The sequence below is a fragment of the Balaenoptera physalus genome (genome assembly GCF_965194825.1).
Source record: "Balaenoptera physalus genome assembly, chromosome: 1".
In the NCBI taxonomy this organism is placed as follows: domain Eukaryota; kingdom Metazoa; phylum Chordata; class Mammalia; order Artiodactyla; family Balaenopteridae; genus Balaenoptera; species Balaenoptera physalus.
In genome coordinates, this window is record NC_138882.1 from 66,330,467 (window position 1) to 66,356,989 (window position 26,523).

Below are 26,523 nucleotides of genomic sequence, written 5' to 3' on the forward strand. Positions count from 1 at the left end.
GGTAAAGCTGTCAGTAGAGGTGGTGAAGCCAAAGATCTGCAGTTCCGACTAGAGGTGCCGATGTACATACAGGACAAAACCATCTCGTGTGAATGTAGTTCAGGCACGTTTAACATGAATGCAGTCATGTTAATGTGTAATATCTTCTATCTTGTGCCTCCCCTCAGGGACCCCATCCTCAGTTCCTGAGGCTCCTGTAACTCATGTACAGGGGAATGCAGAGTGAGCTCTGTCCAGTCTGAGCCCAGAGTTATGCGGTGTATATCTTAGGATACTTCGTATTTCTGTGGTGTCTGTTGTAACATCATCTCTTTCACTTCTTATTTATTTGGGCCCTCTCTATTTAAAAAAAACATACTACTGTTGTCTTTTACTCTTTACAGAAGCTTAATAAGTGTTTGATCTACTACCCTTACTCTATGTATGCCTTTTGCAGTGAGATTTTTACTTTTGTTTCTTTTCTTATTACTATCAGTATTTAGTGAGATTTCTTTTAAGCTACCTTCAACATTGCTTATAAAGCTGCTTTATTAGTGATGACAGAGCCTTAATGGAAGTCGTGTTCTGGTTGTAAATTAGAATGCAATGTGCCAGCAAAAAGCCCCTTAAGTTTATGTCTCATTACTTCTTGTTCTTTTTTTAATTTAATTTTTATTTTTTATCAGAGCAAATTTGATTAAAATGTTTTGTTTGTTCTAGTTGTGCAATATATGGTTCCTTTACACATATACATATATCTATACATCTTCAGGTCGTTTGCCTATGTAGGTTATGACACAATGTTGAGTAGTCTTCCCTTGGTATTCCATAAGACTTTGGTGATTATATATTTCACATGTGTTTCTATAACTATGTTAACCCTAATATCCTAATGTATCCAATCCTCACACCTTTCCATTTGGTGAACCATAAGTTTGTTTAATGAATCTGTGATTGCATTTCTCTGTGGAAATATCTTCACTGGTATCAATTTTTAGCTAACACCTATAAGTGATATTATAGGATATGTGTCTTTTGCTTTCTGACTTAGTACAATTTGCCTGATTACCTCTCGACTCATCTATGGTGCTGCAAATGGCATTTTTTTCATTTTATTCCCTAGCTAATATTCCATCTGTACATGTACCAGTTCTTCTTTGTCCACTCACCTCTTGATGAACTTTTTGGTTGTCTTCATGTGTTGGCTATTGTAATACTGCTGTAATGCACATTTGCCTGACTATGTCTTTCCAATTCTGTCTTATGTTATAGGCCCAGGAGTGGGCCTGCTGTAACATATCGTAGCTCAATGTTTACCTTGTAAAGGCACCACCATTCTATTCTCATTAGTGGCTCCTTCCAGGTTACGTCCCACTTAAAGTGGAAGGTATGCATTTCTGCACAACATCTTGAGCATTTAGTGTTTGTAGTTTACTTGCTGATGGTTATTCTGACTGGTGTGAACTAATACCTCTTTGTGGTTGGATTTGCATGCGCCTAATAATCCATTGAAATTCAGCATTAAGGCATGTCCCTTTTTTTTTCAAACTGTGAGTATAGCTTACCTCTTCAAATTGTTTTCTTGAAATATGTGCCACATTGTGAAATTTCTTGGCCATTACTTCCCTCAAGACATTTTGAGGGCAAGTTTCATATTCAGCCCTGCAGTACTTGGCATATGAAGTGATCATTAGCACAGGTTTTTTTTTTGTTTGTTTGTTTTTTTTTAGCACAGGTTTTAAAGCTGCTGTTTCAGGTAACAGCAAAAGTGTGACAGCATTTCTACGTTCCCCACTCTGGTAACTAGGGAAACAGACCTTCATGCCAGTGGTGTTCCTCAGTTATAAATTAGAGTGGAATGTGCCCAGATAAACCCCCAAAAGCTTATGTCTCCATACTTATGTTTGTTTTTTAAATTTAATTTATATTTTTTACTGTAGTAATGCTCAATTGCATACATGGACCAGTTCTTCTTTGTGCATTCCTCTGTTGATGGACATTTTCATTGCTTCCAAGTGTTGGCTAGGGTAAATATTGCTGGAGGGCAGGGTTGCCAGCCTGTGTCTTTTTGATTCACATCTTCTCAGGTGATAAGCCCAGCAGTGTGTATGCTTGATTGAATGGTAGCTCAATGTTTACCTTTTCAAGGCACCTCCATTTTATTTTCATTAGTGGCTCTTACCATGTCCCACTTAGAACCGAGGGTACGCCTTTCTCCACAACCCCATCAGCATCTATTCTTTCCAGAACTTTTGCTGATGGCCACTCTGACTGGTGTGAGCTGGTAAATATTTGTAATTTGGATTTGCTGGTCTTTATTAATTAATAATGTTCAGCATTTTTCCAGGCCTTTTTCTTTTGTTTAAAAAAAAGAAAAGAAAAAAGTGTGAGTACAATATACCTCTTGAAATTGTCTTTTGGAAGGTTGTCCTTTTTTGAATATTTTGGTCAATATTCGACCCCAGGATTTTTTTTGAGGGCAGGTGTCATTTACAGGCCTGCAATGATAGTGAATATTTAGGTTGGAAATTAGAATGGAATTTGCCAGGAAAGAGCCCCTTAAGTTTATATCTCATTACTTCATGTTCGTTTTTTAAATTTAGTTTTTACTTTTTATCACAACAAATTTGATTACAATGTTTTGCTTGTTCTAGGTGTGCAAGATTTGCTTCTTTCACACATATACATATATCTATTCTTCTTTGGATCCTTTTCCCATGTAGGTTATGGCACAGTCTTCAGTAGTCTTCTCTTGGTGTTCCGTAGGTCTTTGGTGATTACGTATTTCACATGTGTTTGTATATCTCTGATAACCCCAATATCGTAATGTATCCACTCCTCACACCTTTCCATTTGGTGAACCGTAAGTTTGTTTAATGAATCTGTGATTGCCTTTGTGTGTGGAAATATCTTCATTGGTATCAATTTTTAGGTAACACCTATAAGTGATATCATAGGATATGTGTCTTTCGCTTTCTCACTTACTACAAGTTGCATGATTACTTCTAGACTCATCTATGGTGCTGCAAATGGCATAGTTTCATTTATTTCCCTAGCAAATATTCCATCTGTACATGGACCAGTTCTTCTTTGTCCACCCATCTGTTGATGGACTTTTTGGTTGCTTCCATATCTCGGCTATTGTAATACTGCTGCAATGCAAATTTGCCTGCCTGTGTCCTTCCAATTCTGTCTTCTTAGGTAATAGGTCCAGGAATGGGCCTGCTGGATCATATGTTAGCTCAATGTTTACCTTTTAAAGGCACCTCCATTCTTTTCTCATTAGGGGCTCTTTCCAGATTACATCCCACTTAAAGTTGAGTGTATGCATTTCTCCACAACACTTTCAGCATTTCGTGTTTGTAGTTTTCTTGCTGATGGCTATTCTGACTGCTGTGAGGTGATACCTCTTTGTGGTTGGATTTTCATGCGTCTCATAATCCATTGAAATTGAGCTTTAAGGCATGCCCTTTTTTTTTTCAAACTGTGATTACAGATTACTTCTTCAAATTGTTTTCTTAAAGTATGTGCCACACTTTGAAATATTTTGGCCATTACCTCCCTCAAGACATTTTGAGGGCAGGTTTCATTTACAGCCCTGCAGTACTTGTTCATATGAAGTGACCATTAGCACAGATTTTAAAGCTGCTGTTGCAGGTAACAGCCAGAGAGCGGCAGCATTTCTACGTTCCCCACTCTGGTACCTAGGGAAACAGACCTTCCTTCCAGTGGTGTTCTTCAGTTATAAAATAGAGTTGAATGTGTCCTGATAAACCCCCAAAAGCTTATGTCTTCTTACTTATGTTTGTTTTTAAAATTTAATTTATATTTTTTATTGGAGTACTATTCCTTTGTGTACATGGACCACTTCTTCTTTGTGCATTTCTCTGTTGATGGACGTATTCATTGCTTCCACGTGTTGACTATGGTAAATATTGCTGGAGTGCAGGTTTGCTAGCCTATGACTTTTTTATTCTCATTTTCTCAGGTGGTAGGCCCAGCAGTGGGTATGCTTGATTCACTGGTAGCTCAATGTTTACCTTTTCAACGCACCTCCATTGTGTTTTCATTTGTGGCTCTTACCACGTCCCCCTTAGAACTGAGGGTTCACATTTCTCCATAATCCCTTCAGTATTTATTGTTGGCAGCATTTTTGCTGATGGCCATTCTGACTGGTGTGAGCTGATACGTTTTTGTAATTTGGGTTTGCATGTCTTCAAAAATTCCTAAATTTTATCATTTTTCCAGGCCTTTTTCTTTTCTGTTAAAAAAAAAAAGAAAGAGAAAAGTGTGAGTACAATATACTTCTTGAAATTCTCTTGTTGAAAGGTTGCCCTCTTTTGAATTTTCTATAGATTTTGGTCCCCAGGATTTTTTTTGAAGGCAGGTTTCATTTACAGGCCTGCTATGATTGTGGATATTTAGTGACCATTAGCACTGGGTTTAAGCTGCTGTTGTGGAAACGGCCCCAAGGCAGCAGCATTTCTCCATTACCAAATCTAGTTACTAGGGCAGCAGAGCGTTTCTGGAAGTCGTTTTGCTAGGTTGTAAATTTGAATGGAATGTGCCAGGGAAAACCCCCCATAAGTTTATGTCTCATTACTTCTTGTTAGTTGTTTTAATTTTTTTATTCGGGGTAATGATTAGAATGTTGTTTGTCTAAGGTGTACACAATCTGGTTCACTTACACATTATATATATATCTTAATGTACAGATCGTCTTCCCATGTCAATTATTAGAGAGTGTTCCGTAGACCTCCCTTGCTATATGATCTGTCTTTTTGTTACATGTATTTAATATGTATTTGTATACGTATATGTTAATTTATCCATTCCCACCACCTTTCCTTTTAGATAAGCATAGTTTGTTTTCTACGTCTCTGAGTGTCTTTCTCTGTGGAAATATGTTCATTTGTGTCAGTTATTAGATAACACCTATAAGTGATATCATAGGATATATGTCTTTTGCTTTCCGACTTACCTCATGTTCCGTGATTATCTCTAGGCTCATCTATGGTGCCTCAAAGAGCAGTGTTTCTTGGTTTCCATGGCTAATATTCCATTGTGTACATGGACCACTTCTTCTTTATCCATTCATCTGTTGGTGGACGTTTTGGTTGCTTCCATGTCTTCTCTATTGTGAATCTGGCTGCAGTGCAGCTGTTGCAGCCAGTGTCTTCTCGATTCTGATCTTCTCAGGTGAGAGACCCAGCGGTGGACCTGCTGGATCGACTGGTTAGCTGAATTTTTACTTTTACATACAACTCCTTTCTGTTCTCTTTATTGGCTGTTACCACTTTACATCTCACCAGCAGCTAGAGGGTACACAGTTCTCTAAAACCCCTTCAGCATTTATTGTTTGTAGACTTTTTGCTGATGGTCAGTCGACTGGTGTGAATTGAAACCATTTTGTAGATTAGATTTGCATGAATCTAATAATTCCTGAGGTTGAGCTTTTATCCATTTTCCTTTTTTTTAAGAAAAGAGTGAGTAAAACTTAACTCTTCATACTATCTTCTTGAAAAATTTGCCTGTTTTGAATTTTTTTGGCCATTCCCTAGCTCAGGATATTTTTTGAGGGCAGGTGTCCTTTAAAGCCCTGAGTCCTTGTGAATGTTAAGGGACCATTAGCTGTGGGCTTAGAGCCCCTTTTGCCGGAAACGGCCACAAGTCGGCAGCATTTCTACATTTCGAACTCTGGGTTTTTGGGCAACAGAGCCTCCCTGGAAATTGTGTTAGTGGGTTGCAAATTAGAGTAGAATGTGCCAGGGCAAATCCCCAAGAGCTTATATCTCCTTACTTCTTGTGTGTTTTTTAAATTTAATTTTTATTTATTATCAGAGCAAATTAGATGAAAATGTTGTGCTTGTTTTAGGTGTACAGAATTCGGTTTATTATGTCTATGTATCTATCTATTCATCTTTGGATCCTTTCCCATGTAGGTTATTACAGAGTGTTGAGTAGACCTCTCTTGGTATTCCATAGGTATTTTGTGATTATATATTTCATATGTATTAGTACATGTATATTAACCCCCATATCCTAATTCATCCATTCCTTACACCTTTCCATTTGGTTAAACATAATTTTGTTTTCTTAATCCATGCGTGTCCTTCTCTTGGAAATAAGTCCTTGGGTATCAATTTTTAGGTAACACCTAGAAGTGATGTCATACGATATCTGTCTTTTGGTTTCTTTCTTACTTCAAGTTGGGTGATGATCTTTAGGTCCTTCTATGGTGGTGCAAACGGCACTGTTTCATTCTTTTCCATGGCTAATATTCCATTGCGTACATGGGCCACTTCTTTGTGCGTTGTTCTGTAGATGGACATTTCGGCTTCTTCTAAGTCTTGGCTATGGTAAATGTTCCGCAGTGCAGGATTTCTAGCCTGTGTCTTTTTGAATCTGCTCTGCTCAGGTGGTAGGCCCACCCAAGTGCCTACAAGATCACACAGTACCTCAATTTTTAGGTTTAAACGCACATCCATTCTGTTCTCACTACTGGCTGTGACCAGTTTACATCCCCCCAGCAGCTAGAGGGTACACAGTTCTCTGAAACCGCTTCAGCATTTATTGTTTGTAAATTTTTGCTGATGATCATTCTGACGGCTGTGAGGTGAACGTTTCTGTAGATTGGATTTGCATGGCTTTAATAATTCCTGATGTTGAGCATTTCTCCATGCCTCTTTTTTTTTAACAAACAAATAAGAAAGACAAAGTGTGTGTGAAATATGCCTCTTGAAATTGTCTTCTTGAAATGTTGACGTCTTTTGAATTTCCTGGTCGATTTACCATGCCACGATTTTTTTTGACGGCAGGTGTCATTTACAGGCCTGCAATTATTTTGAATATTACGTGACCATTAGCGCTGGGTTTAAAACTGCTGTTGTGGGAAATGGCCACAAGGCGGCAGCATTTCTCCATCCCCAAATCTGGTTTCTAGGGCAGCAGAGCCTTTCTGGAAGTAGTGTTCCTAGGTTGTAAATTAGAAGGGAATGTGCCAGGAAAAAGCCCCTTAAGTTTATGTCTCATTACTTCTTGTTCGTTTTCTTAATTTAATTTTTATTTTTCCTCACAGCAAATTTGATTACAACGTTTTGTTTGTTCTAGGTGTGTAAGATGTGGTTCTTTTACACATATACATATATCTATTCTTCTTCGGATCCTTTTCCCATGTAGGTTATGACACAATGTTGAGTAGTCTTCTCTTGGTATGCCATAGGTCTTTGGTGATTAAATATTTCACATGTGTTTGTGTATCTCTGTTAACCCCAAGATTGTAATGTATCCAATCCTCACACCTTTGCATACGGTGCACCGTAAGTTGTTTAATGAATCTGTGATTGCCTTTCCCTGTGGAAATCTCTTCTTTGGCACCAATTTTTAGGTAACACCTATAAGTGATATCATAGGATATGTGTCTTTCGCTTTCTCACTTACTACAAGTTGCGTGATTACCACTAGAATCATCTATGCTGCTGCAAATGGCATTGTTTCATTTTCTTCCTTGGCTAATATTCCATCTGTACATGTACCAGTTCTTCTTTGTCCACTCATCTGTTGATGGACTTTTTGGTTTCTTCCATGTCTTGGCTATTGTAATACTGCTGCAATGCAGATTTGCCTGCCAGTGTCTTTCCAATTCTGTCTTCTTAGGTTATAGGTCCAGGAATGGGCCTGCTGGATCATATGGTAGCTAAATATATACCTTTTAAAGGCGCAACCATTCTATTCTCATTAGTGGCTCTTTCCAGGTTACGTCTCACTTAAAGTTGAGGGTATGCATTTCTCCACAACACTTTCAGCATTTCGTGTTTGTAGTTTTCTTGCTGATGGTTATTCTGACTGGTGTGAGCTGATACCTCTTTGTGGTTGGATTTGCAAGTGTCTAACAATCTATTGAAATGGAGCTTTAAGGCATATCCTTTTTTTCCCCCAAACTGTGATTACAGCTTACTTCATCAAATTGTTTTCTTAAAGTATGTGCCACACATTGAAATTTTTTGGCCATTACCTCCCTCACGACATTTTGAGGACAAGTTTCATTTACAGCCCTGCAGTACTTGTTCATATGAAGTGACCATTAGCACACGTTTTAAAGCTGCTGTTGCAGGTAACGGCCAGAGAGCGGCTGCATTTCTACGTTCCCCACTCTGGTAGCTAGGAAAACAGACCTTCCTGCCAGTGGTGGTCCTCAATTACAAAATAGAGTTGAATGTGTCCTGATAAAACCTCAAAAGCTTATGTCTTCTTACTTATGTTTGTTTTTAAAATTTAATTTATATTTTTTATTGGAGTACTATTCCTTTGTGTACATGGACCACTTCTTCTTTGTGCACTCCTCTGTTGATGGACATATTCGTTGCTTCCACGTGTTGACTATGGAAAATATTACTGGAGTGTAGGTTTGCTAGCCTGTGACTTTTTGATTCTCATTTTCTCAGGTGATCGGCCCAGCAGTGGGTATGCTTGATTCACTGGTAGCTCAATGTTTACCTTTTCAAAGCACCTCCATTGTGTTTTCATTTGTGGCTCTTACCACGTCCCCCTTAGAACTGAGGGTTCACATTTCCCCACAATTCCTTCAGCATTTATTGTTTGCAGCATTTTTGCTGATGGCCATTCTGACTGGTGTGAGCTGATACGTTTTTGTAATTTGGGTTGGCATGTGTTTAAAAATTCCTAAAAATTATCATTTTTCCAGGCCTTTTTCTTTTCTGTTAAAAAAAAAAAAAGAAAAAAGTGTGAGTACAATATACTTCTGGAAATGCTCTTGTTGAAAGATTGCCCTTTTTTGAAATTTCTGTGGATATTCGTCCCGAGGATTTTTGTTTGAGGGCAGGTGTCGTTTACAGGCCTGCAATGCTTGGGAATATTTAGTGACCTTTAGCACTGGGTTTAAAGCTGCTGTTGTGGGAAACGGCCACAAGGCGGCAGCATTTCTCCATAAAGAAATCTGGTTACTAGGGCAGCAGAGCCTTTCTGGAAATCGTGTTCCTAGTTTGTAAATTAGAATGGAATGGGCCAGGAAAACTCCCTTTAAGTTTATGTCATTACTTCTTGTTCGTGTTTTTAATTTAATTTTTATTTTTTATCAGAACAAATTTGATTACACTCTTCTGTTTGTTCTACTTGTGCAAGATGTGGATCTTTTACACAAATACATATATGTATTCTTCTTCGGATCCTTCTCCCATGTAGGTTATGACACAATGTTGAGTAGCCTTCTCTTGCTACTCCATAGGTCTTTGGTGATTACGTATTTCACATCTGTTTGTATATCTGTGTTAACCCCGATATCATAAAGTATCCCATCCTCACACCTTTCCATTTGGTGAACCATAAGTTTGTGTAATGAATCTGTGATTGCCTTTCTCTGTGGAAATATCGTCATTGGTATCAATTTTTAGGTAACACCTATAAGTGATATCATAGGATAGGTGCCTTTCGCTTTCTTACTACAATTTGCGTGATTACTTCTAAATTCTATGGTGTTGCAAATGGCATTGTTAAATTATTATTCCCCAGCAAATATATCATCTCTATATGTACCAGTTCTTCTCTGTCCACCCATCTGTTGGTGGACTTTTTGGTTACTTCTATATCTTAACTATTGTTACACTGCTGCAATGCAGATTTGCCTGCCTGTGTCTTTCCAATTCGGTCTTCTTAGGTTATAGGTCCAAGAATGGGCCTGCTGGATCATAAGGTAGCAAAATGGTAACCTTTTCAAAGCACCTCCATTGTGTTTCCATTAGTGGCTCTCACTACATCCAACTTAGCACCGAGGGTACGCATTTCTCCACATCCCCTTTAACATTCATTGTTTACAGAATTTTTGCACATGGCCATTCTGACAGGTGTGAGCTAATAGGTTTTTGTAATTTGGATTTGCATGTCCTTAACAATTCTTGATGTTCAGCATTTTTCCACGCCTTTTACTTTTCTATTTAAAAAAAATAAAATGTGAGTACAGTATACCTGTTGAAATTTTCTTCTTGAAGGGTTGAACTTTTTGAATTTTTTGGTCGATGTTCGACCTCAGGATTTTTTTTGAAGGCAGGTGTCATTTACAGGCCTGCAATGATTGTGAATATGTAGTGACCTTTAGCACTGGGTTTAACGCTGCTGTTGTGGGAAACGGCCACAAGGGGGCAGCATTTTTCCATAAAGAAATCTGGTTAGTAAGGCAGCAGACCCTTTCTGGAAGTCGTGTTCCTAGTTTGTAAATTACAGTGGAATGTGCCAGGAAAAAGCCCCTTAAGTTTATGGCTCATTACTTCTTGTTCGTTTTTTAAATTTAATTTTTATTTTTTACCAGAGCAAATTTGATTACACTATTCTGTTTGTTCTAGTTGTGCAACATGTGGCTCTTTTACACATATACATATATGTATTCTTCTTCAGATCCTTTCCCATGTAGGTTATGACACAATGTTGAGTAGTTTTCTCTTGGTATTCCATAGGTCTTTGGTGATTATGCATTTCACATGTGTTTTTATATCTGTGTTAGCCCAACTATCATAATGTATCCAATCCTCACACGTTTCCATTTGGTGAACCATAAGTTTGTTAAATGAATCTGTAATTGCCTTTCTCTGTGGAAATATCTTCATTGGTATCAATTTTTAGGTAACACCTATAAGTGATATCATAGGATAGGTGTCTTTCGCTTTCTGACTCACTACAAGTTGCGTGATTACTTCGAGACTCATCTACGGTGCTGCAAATGGCATTGTTTCATTTTTTTTCCTAAGCAAATATTCTCTCTGTACAGGTACCAGGTCTTCCTTGTCCACCCATCTGTTGATAGACTTTTTGGTTGCTTCCATATCTTGGCTATTGTAACACTGCTGCAATGCAGATTTGCCTGCCTGTGTCTTTCCAATTCTTTCTTCTTAGGTTATAGGTCCAGGAATGGGCCTGCTGGATCATATGGTAGCTCAATATATAGCTTTTAAAGGCGCCTCCATTCTGTTTTCATTAGCGGCTCTTTCCAGGTTACATCCCACTTAATTTTGAGTATATGCATTTCTCCAAAACACCTTCAGTATTTCGTGTTTGTATTTATCTTCTGATTGTTATTCTGACTAGTGTGAGCTGATACCTCTTTGTGATTCGCTTTGCATGCGATTAATAATCCGTTCAATTTGCGCTTTAAGGCATACGCTTTTTTATTTTTTTCAAACTGTGATTACAGCTTACTTCTTCAAATTGTTTTCTTAAAGTATATGCCACATTTTGAAATTTTTTGGCCATTACCACCCTCAAGACATTTTGAGGGCACGTTTCATTTACCGCCCTGCAGTACTTTTTCATATGAAGTGACCATTAGCACAGGTTTTAAAGCTGCTGTTGCAGGTAATGTCCCGAGGGTGGCAGTATTTCTACGTTCCCCATGCTGGTACTAGGGAAACGAAACTTCCTGCCAGTGGTGTTCCTCGGTTATAACTTAGAGTGGAACGTGCCCAGAAAAACTCACAAATGGTGATGTCTCCTTACTTTGTTTGTTTTTTAAATTTAATTTATATTTTTTGTGGAGTAATATTCCATTGTGTACATGGGCCATTTCTTCTTTGTGCATTCCTACGTAGAAGGACATTTTCCATGCTTCCAAGTGTTGGCTATGGTAAGTATTGCTGGAGTACAGGTTTGCCAGCCTGTGACGTTTTGATTCTCATTTTCTCAGGTGATAGGCAAAGCAATGGGTATCCTTGATTGATTGGTAGCTCAATGTTTACCTTTTCAAGGCACCTCCATTGTGCTTTCATTAGTGGCTCTTACCTCGCCCACTGAGCACCGGGGGTACGCATTACCCCACAACCCCTCAGCATTTATTATTTGCAGCATTTTTGCTGATGGCCATTCTGACTGGTGTGAACTGATAGGTTTTTGTAATTTGCATTTGCATGTCTTTAATAATTCCTAATGTTCAGCATTTTTCCATGCCTTTTTCTTTTCTATTAAAGAATAAAAGAAAAACAATGTGAGTACAATATACCTCTTGAAATTTTCTTCTTGGAAGGTTGCCCTCTTTTGAATTTTGAGGTCGATTTTCAACCCCAGGATTTTGTTTGAGGGCAGGTGTCATTTACATGCCTGCAATGATTGTGAATATTTAGTGACCTTTAGCACTGTGTTGAAAGCTGGTGTTGTGGGAAAGGGCCACAAGGCGGCAGCATTTCTCCATTATGAAACCTGGTTATTAGGGCAGCAGAGACTTTCTGGAAGTTGAGCTACTAGCTTGTAAATTAGAATGCAATGTGCCAGGAAAAAGTCCCTTAAGTCTATGTCATTACTTCTTGTTTGTGTTTTTAATTCAATTTAATTTTTTATCAGAGCAAATTTGATTACACTGTTCTGTTTGTTCTAGGTGTGCAAGATGTGGTTCTTTTACACAAATACATATATGTATTTTTCTTCGGATCCTTTTCCCATGTAGGTTATGACACAATGTTGTGTAGCCTTCTCTTGGTATTCCGTAGGTCTTTGGTGATTACGTATTTCACATCTGTTTGTATATCTGTGTTAACCCCGATATCGTAAAGTATCCCATCCTCACACCTTTCCATTTGGTGAACCATAAGTTTGTGTAATGAATCTGTGATTGCCTTTCTCTGTGGAAATACCTTCATTGGTATCAAATTTTAGGTAACACCTGTAAGTGATATCATAGGATAGATGCCTTTCACTTTCTTCCTTACTACAATTTGTGTGATTACTTCTAAATTCTTCCATGATGTTCCAAAGGCATTGTTTCATTTTTATTCCCTAGCAAATATTCCATCTCTACATGTACCAGCTTTCTTTGTCCAGCCATCGGTTGGTGGACTTTTTGGTTACTTCCATATCTTGACTATTGTTATACTGCTGCAAGGCAGATTTGCCTGCCTCTGTCTTTCCAATTCTGTCTTCTTAGGTTATAGGTCCAAGAAGGGGCCTGCTGGATAATGAGGTAGCTCACTGTTTACCTTTTCAAAGTACCTCCATTGTGTTTCCATTAGTGGGTCTTACCACATTCCTCTTAGACCGAGGGTATGCATTTCTCCACATCCCCTTTAACATTTTTTGTTTACAGAATTTTTGCACATGGCCATTCTGACTGGTGTGAGCTGAAAAGTTTTTGTAATTTTTATTTGCATGTCCTTAACAATTCCTAATGTTCAGGATATTTCCACACCATTTTCTTTTCTATTAAAAAAAAGAAAAAATGTGTGAGTACAATATGCTTCTTGAAATTTTCTTCTTGGAACATAGCTCTTTTCTGGTCTATTTTCGACCACACGATTTTTTTTTCAGGGTCTGTGTCATTTACAGGCCTGCAATGATTGTGAATATGGAGTGACCTTTAGCACTGGGTTTAAAACTACTGTTGTGGGAACGGCCACAAGGCAGCAGCATTTCTCCATTACGAAATCTGGTTACTAGGGCAGCAGAGCCTTTCTGGAGGCCCTGTTACTAGCTTGTAAACTAGAATGGCATGTGCCAGGAAAAAGCCCCTTAAGTTTATGTCATTACTTCTTGTTCGTTTTTTTAATTTAATTTTTATATGTTATCAGAGCCAATTTGATTACACTATTCTGTTTGTTCTAGGTGTGCAAGATGTGGTTCTTTTACACAAATACATATATGTATTCTTCTTCGGATCCTTTTCCCATGTAGGTTATGACAATGTGGAGTAGCCTTCTCTTGGTATTCCGTAGGTCTTAGTGATTATGTATTTCACATGTGTTTGTATATCTCTGTTAACCCCAATATCGTAATGTAGCCAATCCTCACACCTTTCCATTTGGTGAATCATAAGTTTGTTTAATGAATCTGTGATTGCCTTTGTGGGTGGAAATATCTTCATTGGTATCAATTTTTAGGTAACACCTATAAGTGATATCATAGGATAGGTGCCTTTCGCTTTGTGACTCACTACAAGTTACGTGATTACTTCTAGACTCATCTATGGTACTGAAAATGGCATTGTTTCATTTTTTCTCCCAAGCAAATATTCTATCTGTACAGGTACCAGTTCTTCTTTGTCCACCCATCTGTTGATGGACTTTTGGGTTGCTTCCATATCTTGGCAATTGTAATACTGCTGCAATGCAGATTTGCCTGCCTGTGTCTTTCCAGTTCTGCCTGCTTAGTTTATAGGTCCAGGAATGGGCCTGCTGGATCATAAGGTAGCTCAATATATAGCTTTTAAATGTGCCTCCATTCTGTTCTCATTAGTGGCTCTTTCCTGGTTACGTCCCACTTAATGTTGAGTGTATGCATTTCTCCAAACACCTTCAGCATTTCGTGTTTGTAGTTTTCTTGTTGATGGTTATTCTGACTGGTGTGAGCTGATACCTCTTTGTGGTTGGATTTGCATGTGTCTAATAATCCGTTCAAATTGCGCTTTAAGGCATATCCTTTTTTATTTTTTTCAAACTGTGATTACGGCTTACTTCTTCAAATTGTTTTCTTAAAGAATGTGCCACATTTTGAAAATTTTTGGCCATTACCACCCTCAAGACATTTTGAGGGCACGTTTCATTTACCGCCCTGCAGTACTTTTTCATATGAAGTGACCATTAGCACAGGTTTTAAAGCTGCTGTTGCAGGTAATGGCCCGAGCGTGGCAGCATTTCTACGTTCCCCATGCTGGTACTAGGGAAACGGACCTTCCTGCCAGTGCTGTTTGTCGGTTATAAATTAGAGTGGAAGGTGCCCGGATAAACCGACAATAGGTGATGTCTCCTTACTTTGTTTGTTTTTTAAATTTAATTTATATTTTTTAGTGGAGTAATATTCCATTGTGTACATGGGCCACTTCTTCTTTGTGCCTTCCTCTGTAGAAGGACATTTTCCTTGCTTCCAAGTGTTGGCTATGGTAAGTATTGCTGGAGTACAGGTTTGCCAGCCTGTTACGTTTTGATTCTCATTTTCTCAGGTGATAGGCAAAGCAATGGGTATCCTTGATTGATTGGTAGCTCAATGTTTACCTTTTCAAGGCACCTCCATTGTGTTTCCATTAGTGGCTCTTACCTCGTCCCACTTAGCACCGGGGGTACGCATTTCCCCACAACCCCTCAGCATTTATTATTTGCAGCATTTTTACTGATACCATTTTGACTGGTGTGAAGTGATAGGCTTTTGTAATTTGGATTTGCATGTCTTTAATAATTCCTAATGTTCAGCATTTTTCCATGCCTTTTTCTTTTCTATTAAAGAAAAAAAGAAAAACAGTGTGAGTACAATATACCTCTTGAAATTTTCTTCTTGGAAGGTTGCACTCTTTTGAATTTTGTGGTCGATTTTCAACCCCAGGATTCTGTTTGAGGGCAGGTGTCATTTACATGCCTGCAATGATTGTGAAAATTTAGTGACTTTTAGCACTGGGTTGAAAGCTGCTGTTGTGGGAAAGGGCCACAAGGCGGTAGCATTTCTCCATTATGAAATCTGGTTACTAGGGCAGCAGAGCCTTTCTGGAATTCGAGTTACTTGCTTGTAAATTAGAATGGAATGTGCCAGGCAAAAGCCCCTTAAGTGTATGTCATTACTTCTTGTTTGTGTTTTTAATTCAATTTTATTTTTTATCCGAGCAAATTGGATTACACTATTCTGTTTGTTCTAGGTGTGCAAGATGTGGTTCTTTTACACAAATACATATATGTATTCTTCTTCGGATCCTTTTCCCATGTAGGTTATGACACAATGTTGCGTAGCCTTCTCTTGGTATTCCATAGGTCTTTGGTGATTACGTATTTCACATCTGTTTGTATATCTGTGTTAACCCCAATATCATAAAGTATCCCATCCTCACACCTTTCCATTTGGTGAACCATAAGTTTGTGTAATGAATCTGTGAATTCCTTTCTCTGTGGAAATATCTTCATTGGTATCAATTTTTAGGTAACACCTGTAAGTGATATCATAAGATTGGTGCCTTTCGCTTTCGTACTTACTACAATTTGCGTGATTACTTCTAAATTCTTCTATGATGTTGCAAATGGCATTGTTTCATTTTTTTTTCCCTAGCAAATATTCCATCTCTGCATGTACCAGTTCTTCTTTGTCCACCCATCTGTTATTGGACTTTTTAGTTACTTCCATATCTTGGGTATTGTTATACTGCTGCAAGGCAGATTTGCCTGCCTGTGTCTTTCCAATTTTGTCTTCTTAGGTTATAGTTCCAAGAAGGGGCTTGCTGGATCATAACGTAGCTCACTGTTTACTTTTTCAAAGCACCTCCATTGTGTTTCCATTTGTGCGTCTTACCATATCTCGCTTAGACCGAGGGTACCCATTTCTCCACATCCCCTTTAACATTTTTTGTTTACAGAATTTTTGCACATGGCCTTTCTGACTGGTGTGAGCTGAAAAGTTTTTGTAATTTGGATTTGCATGTCCTTAACAATTCCTAATGTTCAGCATTTTTCCACACCATTTTCTTTTCTATTAAAAGAAAAAGAAAAAAAGTGTGAGTACAATATGCTTCTTGAAATTTTTTTGTTGGAACATTGCCGTTTTCTGAATTTTTTGTTCGATTTTCGACCTCAGGATTTTTTTTCAGAGCAGGTGTCATTTACATTCCTACAATGATTGTGAATATGTAGGACCTTTAGCACTGGGTTTAAAGCTGCTTTTGTGGGTAATGGCCACAAGGTGGCAGCATTTCTCCATTACCAAATCTGGTTACTAGGGCAGCAGAGCCTTTCTGGAGGTCGTGTTCCTAGGTTGTAAATCAGAATGGAATTTGCCAGGAAAAATCCCCTTAATTTTATGTCTCATTACTTCTTGTTCGTTTTTTTAATTTAATTTTTATGTTTTATCAGAGTCAATTTGATTGCACTGTTCTGTTTGTTCTAGTTGTGCAAGATGTGTTTCTTTTACACATATACATATATGTATTGTTGTCTGGATCCTTTTCCCATGTAGGTAATGACACAATGTTGAGTAGTCTTCTCTTCGTATTCCATAGGTCTTTGGTGATTACGTATTTCACATGTGTTTGTATATCTCTGTTAACCCCAATATCGTAATGTAGCCAATCCTCACACCTTTCCATTTGGTGAACCATAAGTTTGTTTAATGAATCTGTGATTGCCTTTCTCTGTGGAAATATCTTCATTGGTATCAGTTTTTAGTTAACACCTATAAGTGATATCATAGGATAGGTGTCTTTCACTATCTGACTCACTACAAGTTGCGTGATTACTTCTAGACTCATCTTTGGTGCTGCAAATGGCATTGCTACATTTTTTTTCCTAAGCAAATATTCTATCTGTACAGGTACCCGTTCTTCTTTGTCCACCCATCTGTTGATGGACTGTTTGGTTGCTTCCATATCTTGGCTATTGTAATACTGCTGCAATGCCGATTTGCCTGCCTTTGTCTTTTCAATTTTGACTTCTTAGGTTATACGTCCAAGAATGGGTCTGCTGGATCATAAGTTATCTCAATTTTTACATTTTCAAAGCACCTTCTTTGTGTTTCCATTAGTGGGTCTTACCACATTCCAGTTAGCACCGAGTGTAAGCCTTTCACCACATCTTCTTTAACATTTTTTGTTTACAGAATTTTTGTGCATGGCCATTCTGACTGGTGTGAGCTGAAAAATTTTTGTAATTTGCATTTGCATGTCCTTAACAATTCCTAATGTTCAGCACATTTCCAAACCATTTTCTTTTCTATTAAGAAAACAAAAGGAAAAAAGCATGAGTACAATATACTTCTTCAAATTTTCTTCTTGGGACATTGTTGTTGTTTGAATTTTTTGGTCGATTTTCGACGTCAGGATTTTTTTTCAAGGCAGGTGTCATTAACAGGCGTGCAATGATTGTGAATATGTAGTGACCTGTGGCACTAGGATTAACGCTGCAGTTCTGGGAAACGGCCACAAGGCGGCGGCATTTCTGCATTACGAAATCTGGTCACTACGGCAGCAGAGCCTTTCTGGAAGTCGTGTTACTACCTTGTATATTAGAATGGAAATTGCCACGGAAAATCCCAATAACTTTATGTCTCATTAATTGTTGTTCGTGGTTTTAATTTTTTAAATTGGGGTAATGAGTAGAATAGTGTTTGTTCTGGGTGTACACAATCAGGTTTAATTGAACATTATATATATCTATTCATGTACAGATCCTCTTCCCATATAAATTATTATTTTTTAAAATAAGTTTATTTATATATTTATTTATTTTTGGATTAGTTGGATCTTTGTTGCTACCTGTGGGCTTTCTCTCATTGCGGTGAGTGGGGGTATTCTCCGTTGCGATGCACGGGCTTCTCAAATACAGTGGCTTCTCTTGTTGCAGAACATGGGCTCTAGTCGTTCAGCCTTCAGTTGTTGTGGTGGCTTGGGCTCAGTAGTTATGGTTCGTGGGATCCAGAGCGTAGGCTCATTAGCTGTGGTGCACGGGCTTAGTTGCTCTGCAGCATGTGGGATCTCCCCGAACCAGGGATCGAACCTGTGTCCCCTGCATTGGCAGGAGGATTCTTAACCACGGTGCCACCAGACAAGACCCCGTGTAAATAATTACAGAGTGTTCAGTAGACCTCCCTTGGTATATGTTCGCTCTTTTTGATACATGTGTTTAATATGTATTTGTATACGTATGGTAACCCTAATCTTAATGTATCCATTCTTCCCACCTTTCCCTTAAGATAACCATAGTTTGTTTTCTAAGTCTGTGAGAGTCTTTCTCCGTGGAAATATGTTCATATGTGTCAGTTGTTAGGTAACACTTAGGAGTGATATCACAGGTTATTTGTCGTCTGCTTTCCGACTTACCTCATGTTCTATGATTATCTGTAGGCTCATCTGTGGTGCTTCAAAGAGCAGTGTTTCATTCTTTTCCATGGCGAATATTCCATTGTGTACATGGACCATTTCTTCTCTGTGCATTCATCTCTTGATGGACATTTTGGTTACTTCCAAGTCTTGGCTATGCTTAATATTGAACCAGTGCAGGATTACCAGCCTGTGCTGTTTGGATTCTGGTCTTCTCAGGGCTTAGGCCCAGCAGTGGGCCTACTAGATCATATGGTAGTTCAACTTTTACCTTTCAATGCACCTCCTTATTGTTCTCACTGCTGGCTGTTACCAGCTTACATCCCAGTAGCAAGTACAGTGAACACAGTTCTATAAAAACCCCTTCAGCATTTATTGTTTGTACACTTTTTACTGATGGCATTTTGAGTGTTGGGTGGTGATACCTTTTGGTAGTTTGGATTTGCATGCATCTAATAATTCCCGATATTGAGCTTTTATCTACGTACGTTTTCTTTTCATTTTTTACGTAAAACAGAGAAACTTTCCTCTTAAAACTCTTTCCTTGAAAAGTCTGCCATGTTCTGAATTTTGTGACCATTACCTGTACCAGGACATTTTTGAGGGCAGGTGTCATTTACAGCCCTGTAGTATTGTTAATATAACATGACCATTAGCTCTGGGTTTAAAGCTGCTGTTGCAGGAAACGGCCACAAGGAGGCAGCATTTCTATATTCCCAGCTCTGGTTACTAAGGCTACAGAGGCTTCCTGGAAGTCCTGTTGTACGTTGTAAAGTAGAGTGGAATGTGCCAGGACAAACCCCCCAAAACTATGTCTACTTATTTGTTGTTAGTATACTTAGTTTAATTTTCACTTTTTTCAGAACAAATTTAATTGCAATGTTGTGTTTGTTCTAGGTGTACAGAATCTCTTTCATTGATGCATATATCTTTTCATGTTTGGATCTTGTTCCATATAGGTTATTACAGAATGTTGTGTAGACCTCTCTTGGTATTCGGTATGTCTTTGATGATTATATATTTTACAAGTATGAGAATATGTCTGTTAAACCCAGTATGCTCCGTTATACATTCCTCACACCTTTCCGTTTGGTTAACCACAAGCTTATTTTCTGAAAACGTGAGTGTCGTTCTCTGTGGAAATAGGATCCTTCCTATGAATTTTTAGATAACACCTATACATGATATCATAGGATATGTGTCTCTCGCTTTCTGACTTACTTCTTGTGTGATTATCTGTAGCCTCATCTATGGTGCTGCGACCGGCATTGTTTCATTCTTTTCTGTGTCTAATATTACATTGTGTACATGAACCACTTTTTCGTCCATTCATCTGATGATGGACATTTTTGTTGCTTCCATGACTTGGCCATTGTAAATACTGTTGCAATACACGATTTTCCATCCTGTGTCTTTTTGATTCTGACTTTCACAGGTGACAGGCCCAATAGTGGGCCTTCTGGATCATATGGTGACTCTGTTTTTACCTTTAAACACACTGCAATTCTGTTCCTATTATTGGCTGTTACCAGTATACATCCCACTTAGACCGAGAGGTTACACTATTCTCCAGAACTTCTTCAACATGTATTGTTTTTTGACGTTTTGCTGATGGTCATTCTGACTGGTGAGAGGTGATACCTTTGTGTAGATTGGATTTGCATGCAACTAATAATTCCTGATGTTTTGCGTTTATCAATGTACTTTTCATTTTTTTAAAGATGGAGCTAAACTTACAACTTCAAACGCCTTCTTGGAAAATTTGCCACGTTTGGATTTTTTGGCCATTCCCTGCCCCAGGACACTGGTTGAGGGCATGAGTCATTTCCAGCCCTGCAGTCCTTGTGAGTATTAGTGACCATTAGCAGTGGATTTAAAGCTGCTGTTTGAGGAAATGGCCTTAGTGTGGCAGCATTTCTACGTTGCCATCGCAGCTTGCTAGGGAAACAGAACCTTCCTGCAAGTTGTGCTGTTAGGTGGCAAATTAGAGTGGAATGTGCCAGGACAAACCCCCATAAGTTTTAGCCTCCTTAATTCTTGTTTGTGTCTTTAAGTTGTAGTTTTTCTCAGAGCAAATTTGATTGAAAAATATCTATTGTTCTAGGTGTGCAGAATCTTGTTCATTTACACAGATACATACATCTATTGATCTTTGGGTCCTTTTCCATGTAGGTTATTACAGAGTGTTGAGTAGACGACCCTTGGTATTCCATAGGTCTTTGGGGATGATATATTTTATATGTATTAGTGTATATTTGTTCACCCCAATATCCTAATTTATCCATTCCTCACACCTTTTCTTTGGCTTAACCATCAGTTTGTCTTGTCAATCTGAGGTTGCCTTTCTCTACGGAAATATGTTCATTATTATGAATTTTTAGATAACATAAGTGATAGCATAGGACATTTGTCTTTCGCATTCTGGCTTAATTGACGTGTGATTATCTATAGGATCCACTGTGGTGCTGCATATGCCATTCTTTTATTTTCTTCGTGGTTGATATTCCATTCTGTACATATACCACTTCTTCTTTGTTCATTCATCTGTTTATGGACCTTTTTTTTCCTTCCATGTCTTGGCTATTTCAGTATTCCTGCATTGCACATTTGCCTGCCTCTGTCTTTCCGATTCTGGTGGTCTTAGGTTATAGGCCCAGAAGGTGCCCTCCCGCATCATATGGTAGCTCAGTTTTTACCTTTTAAAGCAGCTCCATTCTGTTTTCCTTAGTGCTGTTACCACTTTACATCCCACCAGCAGCTAGAAGGTACACAGTTCTCTAAAACCCCTTCAGCATTCATAGTTTGTAGAATTTTTGCTGATGGTCATTTGACTGGTGTGAGCTGAAACCTTTTTGGAGGTTGGATTTGCATGTGACTAATAATTCCTTATACTGCGCTTTACACATGTCCTTTTTTTCTTTTGCTTTTTTTTAAAAAGTGAGTACAACTTCCCTCTTCATATTGACTTCTTGAAAAATTTGTCATGTGTTGAATTTTCTTGCCTATTCCCTACCCCAGAGAATTTTTTGAGGGCAGGTGTCATTTACAGCCCTGCAATCCTTGTGACTATTAAGCAAACATTAGCACTGGATTTAAAGCTGCTGTTGTGGGAAACAGCCACAAGGCGGCAGCATTATGACGTTCTCAACTCTTGTTACTAGGGCAACAGAGTCTTCCTGGACATCGTGTTCCTCGGTTATGAATTAGAGTGGAATGTGCCTGGACAAGACCCCAGTAGTTCATGTCTTCTTACTTATGTTTGTTTTTTAAATTTAATTTCTATTTCTTATCACAGTAAATTTGATTAGAGTGTTGTGATTGGCTGGCTGTACAGAATCTGCTCAATGATTCATACATATGTCTGTTGTTCTTCGGATGCTGTTGCCATGTATGTTATTACAGAATGTTGAGTAGAACTCCCTTGGTATATGGTAGGTGTTTTGTCATTATATATTTTCTATATATTGGTGATTATGTAATTCACACAGTTTATGTGTTGTATGTTTATATACACTTAACATACATTAGTATATATGTTTGTTAGCTCCATAATCCTAATTTGTCCATCCTCCCACCTTTCATTTTCGTTAACCGTTCATTTGTTTTATAAATCTGTGAGTTTCTTTTTCTGTGGAAATATGTTCATTGGTAGCAATCTTAGGATAACATGTATAAATGATATAGGATATTTGTCATTCCCTTTTGACTTACTTAACCTAATATGATTATTTCTAGGCTCATCTGTAGTCCTGTTAAAGGCATTGTTCATTTTTTCCCCGAGGCTACTATTCCATTCGGTACGTCCACCACTTCTTCTTTGTCTATTTATCTATTGATGGACATTTTGTTTGCTTGAATGTCTTGGCTGTTGTAAATATTGCTACAGTGCATGTTTGCCTGTCTGTGTCTTTCCGATTCTGGTCTTCTTAGGTGATAGGCCCATTAGGGGATCGGCCGCATTGTATGGTAGCTCAATTTTTTTACTTTTAAAAGCAGATCCATTCTGTTCTCATGATTAGCTCTTACCAGTTTAAATCCATCCAAGAGCATAGTGGGTACGCATTTCTCCACGAACCCGTCAGCATAGTTTGTTTGTAGACTGTTTACGGATGGCATTTTGAATATTGGGTGGTGAAATCTTTTTGTAGTTTGGATTTGTATCCAACCAATAATTCCTGATATTGAGCTTTTATCCATGTTCTTCGATTTTTAAAATAACAGTGTGAGTAACACTTACCTCTTGAAACTGTTTTCTTGAAAAATTTTCAGTGTTTTTAACTTTTTGGCCATTACCTACACCAGGACATTTTTTGAGGACACGTGTCATTTACAGCCCTGTGAATCTTAAGTGACCGTTAGCCCAGTGTTTAAATCTGCTGTTGTGGGGACCGGCCACAAGGGGGCAGCATTTCTCCATTCCCAAATCTGGTTACTAGGGCAGCTGAGCCTTCCTGAAAGTCGTGTTCCTAGGTTGTAAATGAGAATGGAATGGGCCAGAGACAACCCCAATAACTTTATGTCTCATTAATTGCTGTTCGTGGTTTTAATTTTTTAAATTGGGGTAATGAGTAGAATAGTGTTTGTTGTAGGTGTACACAATCAAGTTTAAGTGAACATTATATATATTTATTCATGTACAGATCCTCTTCCCATGTAAATTACTATTAATTTTTTAATAAATTTATTTTATTTTTTTATTTATTTTTGGCTGAGTTGGATCTTCTTTGCTGCCTGTGGGCTTTCTCTAGTTGCGGTGAGCGGGGGCTACTCTCCGGTGCGGTGCACGGGCTTCTCACTGCAGTGGCTTCTCTTGTTGCGGAGCACGGGCTCTAAGCATGTGGGCTTCAGTAGTTGTGGCACCTGGTCTCAGTAGTTATGGCTCATGGGCTCCAGAGCATAGGCTCATTAGTTGTGGTGCACGGGCTTAGTTGCTCTGCAGCATGAGGGATCTTCCCGAACCAGGGATCGAAAATGTGTCCCCAGCATTGGCAGGAGGATTCTTAACCACGGTGCCACCATGCAAGCCCCCATGTAAATTATTACAGAGCGTTCAGCAGACCTCCCTTGGTATATGTTCGGTCTTTTTGATACATGTGTTTAATATGTATTTGTATACGTATGGTAACCCTAATCTTAATGTATCCATTCCTCCCACTTCTCCCTTAAGATAACCATAGTTTGTTTTCTAAGTCTGTGGGAGTCTTTCTCTGTGGAAATATATTCATATGTGTCAGTTGTTAGGCAACACCTAGGAGTGATATCACAGGATATTGTCGTCTGCTTTCTGACTTACCTCATGTTCTGTGATTATCTCTAGGCTCATCTATGGTGCTGCACAGAGCAGTCTTTCATTCTTTCCATGGCGAATATTCCATTGTGTACATGGACCACTTCTTCTTTTTACATTCATCTGTGGATGGACATTTTGGTTACTTCCAAGTCTTGGCTATGCTAAATATTGATGCAGTGCAGGATTGCCAGCCTGTGTCTTTTGGATTCTGGCCTTCTCATGGGTTAGGCCCAGCATTGGGCCTACTAGATCATATGGTAGTTCAATTTTTACCTTTCAACGCACCTCCATTCTGTTCTCACTACTGGCTGTTACCAGTTTACATCCCACCAGCAACTTGAGGGTACACAGTTCTATAAAAAAACCCTTCAGCGTTTATTATTTGTAAACTTTTTACTGATGACATTTTGAGTGTTGGGTGGTGATACCTTTTTGTAGTCTGGATTTGCGTGCATCTAATAATTCCCGATATTGAGCTTCTATCTACGTACTTTTTTTTAAAGTAAAACAGAGAAACTTACCTCTTCAAATTGTTTCCTTGAAAAATTTGCCATGTTCTGAATTCCTGTGGCCATTACCTGCACCAGTACGTTTTTTGAGGGCAGGTGTCATTTAGAGCCCTGTAGTAATTGTGACTATTACATGACCATTAGCTCTGGGTTTAAAGCTGCTGTTGCAGGAAACGGCCACAAGGAGGCAGCATTTCTATATTCCCAGCTCTGGTTACTAAGGGAAAAGAGCCTTCCTGGAAGTCCTGTTTGTAGGTTGTAAAGTAGAGTGGAATGGGCCAGGACAAACCCCCCAAAACTATGTCTACTTATTTGCTGTTGGTATTCTTAGTTTAATTTTCATTTTTCTCCGAGCAAACTTAATTGCAATGTTGTGTTTGTTCTAGGTGTACAGAATCTGTTTCATTGATACATATATCTTTTCATGTTTGGATCCTGTTCCATATAGGTTATTACAGAATGTTGTGTAGACCTCTCTTGGTATTCGGTATGTCTTTGATGATTATATATTTTATAAATATTAGCATATGTCTCTTAAACCCAATATGCTCCGTTATATATTCCTCACACCTTTCCGTTTGGCTAACGACAAGCTTGTTTTCTGAACACGTCAATGTCTTTCTCTGTGGAAATAGGTTCCTTCCTATGAATTTTTAGATAACACCTATACGTGATATCATAGGATATGTGTCTCTCGCTTTCTGACTTACTTCAAGTTGTGTGATTATCTGTAGCCTCATCTATGGTGCTGCGACCGGCATTGTTTCATTCTTTTCTGTGTCTAATATTGCATTGTGTACATGGACCACTTTTTCGTCCATTCGTCTGCTGATGGACATTTTTGTTGCTTCCATGTCTTGGCCATGGTATATACTGCTGCAATACAGGATTTTCCATCCTGTGTCTTTTTGATTCTGGCTTTCACAGGTGACAGGCCCAACAGTGGGCCTTCCGGATCATATGGTAACTCAATTTTTACCTTTAAACACACTGCCATCCTGTTCCTATTATTGGCTGCTACCAGTTTACATCCTATTTCGACCGAGAGGTTACACTATTCTCCACAACTTCTTCAACATCTATTGTTTGTTGACTTTTTGCTGATGGTCATTCTGACTGGTGAGAGGTGATACCTTGGTGTAGATTGTATTTGCATGTGACTAATAATTCCTGATGTTTTGCGTTTATCAATGTCCTTTTCATTTGTTTAAAGATGGAGCTAAACTTACAACTTCCAATTGCCTTCTTGAAAAATTTGCCGCGTTTGGATTTTTTTGGCCATTCCCTACCCCAGGACAGTTGTTGAGGGCATGAGTCATGTACAGCCCTACAGTCCTTGTGACTATTAGTGACCATTAGCAGTGGATTTAAAGCTGTTGTATGAGGAAACGGCCTTAGTGTGGCAGCATTTCTATGTTGCCATCTCTGCTTGCTAGGGAAACAGAACCTTGCTGCAAGTTGTGCTGTTAGGTTGCAGATTAGAGTGGAATGTGCCAGGACAAACCCCCATAAGTTTTAGCCTCCTTAATTCTTGTTTGTGTCTTTAAGTTGTAGTTTTTCTCAGAGCAAGTTTGATTGAAAATGTCTTTTGTTCTAGGTGTACAGAATCTTGTTCAGTTACACATATACATACATCTATTGATCTTTGGGTCCTTTTCCATGTAGGTTATTACAGAGTGTTGAGTAGACCACTCTTGGTATTCCGTAGGTCTTTGGGGATGATATATTTTATATGTATTAGTATATGTTTGTTAACCCCAATATCCTAATTTATCCATTCCTCACACCTTTTCTTTGGCTTAACCATCAGTTTGTCTTCTCAATCTGAGATTGCCTTTCTCTTTGGAAATATGTTCATTTTTATGAATTTTCAGGTAACATAAGTGATAGCAAAGGACATATTTCTTTCGCATTCTGACTCACTTCACATTGTGTGATTATCTCTAGGCTCCTCTGTGGTGCTGCATATGCCA

At 38.5% G+C, this 26,523-nt stretch overlaps 1 protein-coding gene and 1 long non-coding RNA gene across 6 annotated transcripts in view; both read right to left on the bottom strand.

The window, feature by feature from the left end:
• LOC309649256 (uncharacterized protein) overlaps nucleotides 1-19,280 on the bottom strand; it is a 35,433-nt gene extending 16,153 nt beyond the window's left edge. For 2 of the 5 annotated variants that reach the window (XR_014256995.1, XM_082439069.1), the window contains exon 1: nucleotides 18,752-19,280. Coding sequence is in view for 1 of the 5 variants with exons in the window: in XM_082439069.1 (XP_082295195.1) it covers nucleotides 18,752-18,865 (114 nt within the window). In the remaining 4 variants the exon portion in view is untranslated. Of the gene's footprint in view, nucleotides 1-4,019; nucleotides 4,236-4,960; nucleotides 8,697-15,218; nucleotides 18,438-18,751 lie in introns of those variants that run through there. The other 3 variants (XR_014256996.1, XR_014256997.1, XR_014256998.1) reach the window with 3 other exon arrangements.
• LOC309649539 lies at nucleotides 2,565-11,372 on the bottom strand. Its single transcript, XR_014257190.1, has 2 exons — nucleotides 11,169-11,372; nucleotides 2,565-3,463 (listed from the first exon to the last, which is right to left on the bottom strand). It is a non-coding gene; the product is annotated as an uncharacterized lncRNA (long non-coding RNA).
• Nucleotides 19,281-26,523: the final 7,243 nt, after the last annotated feature.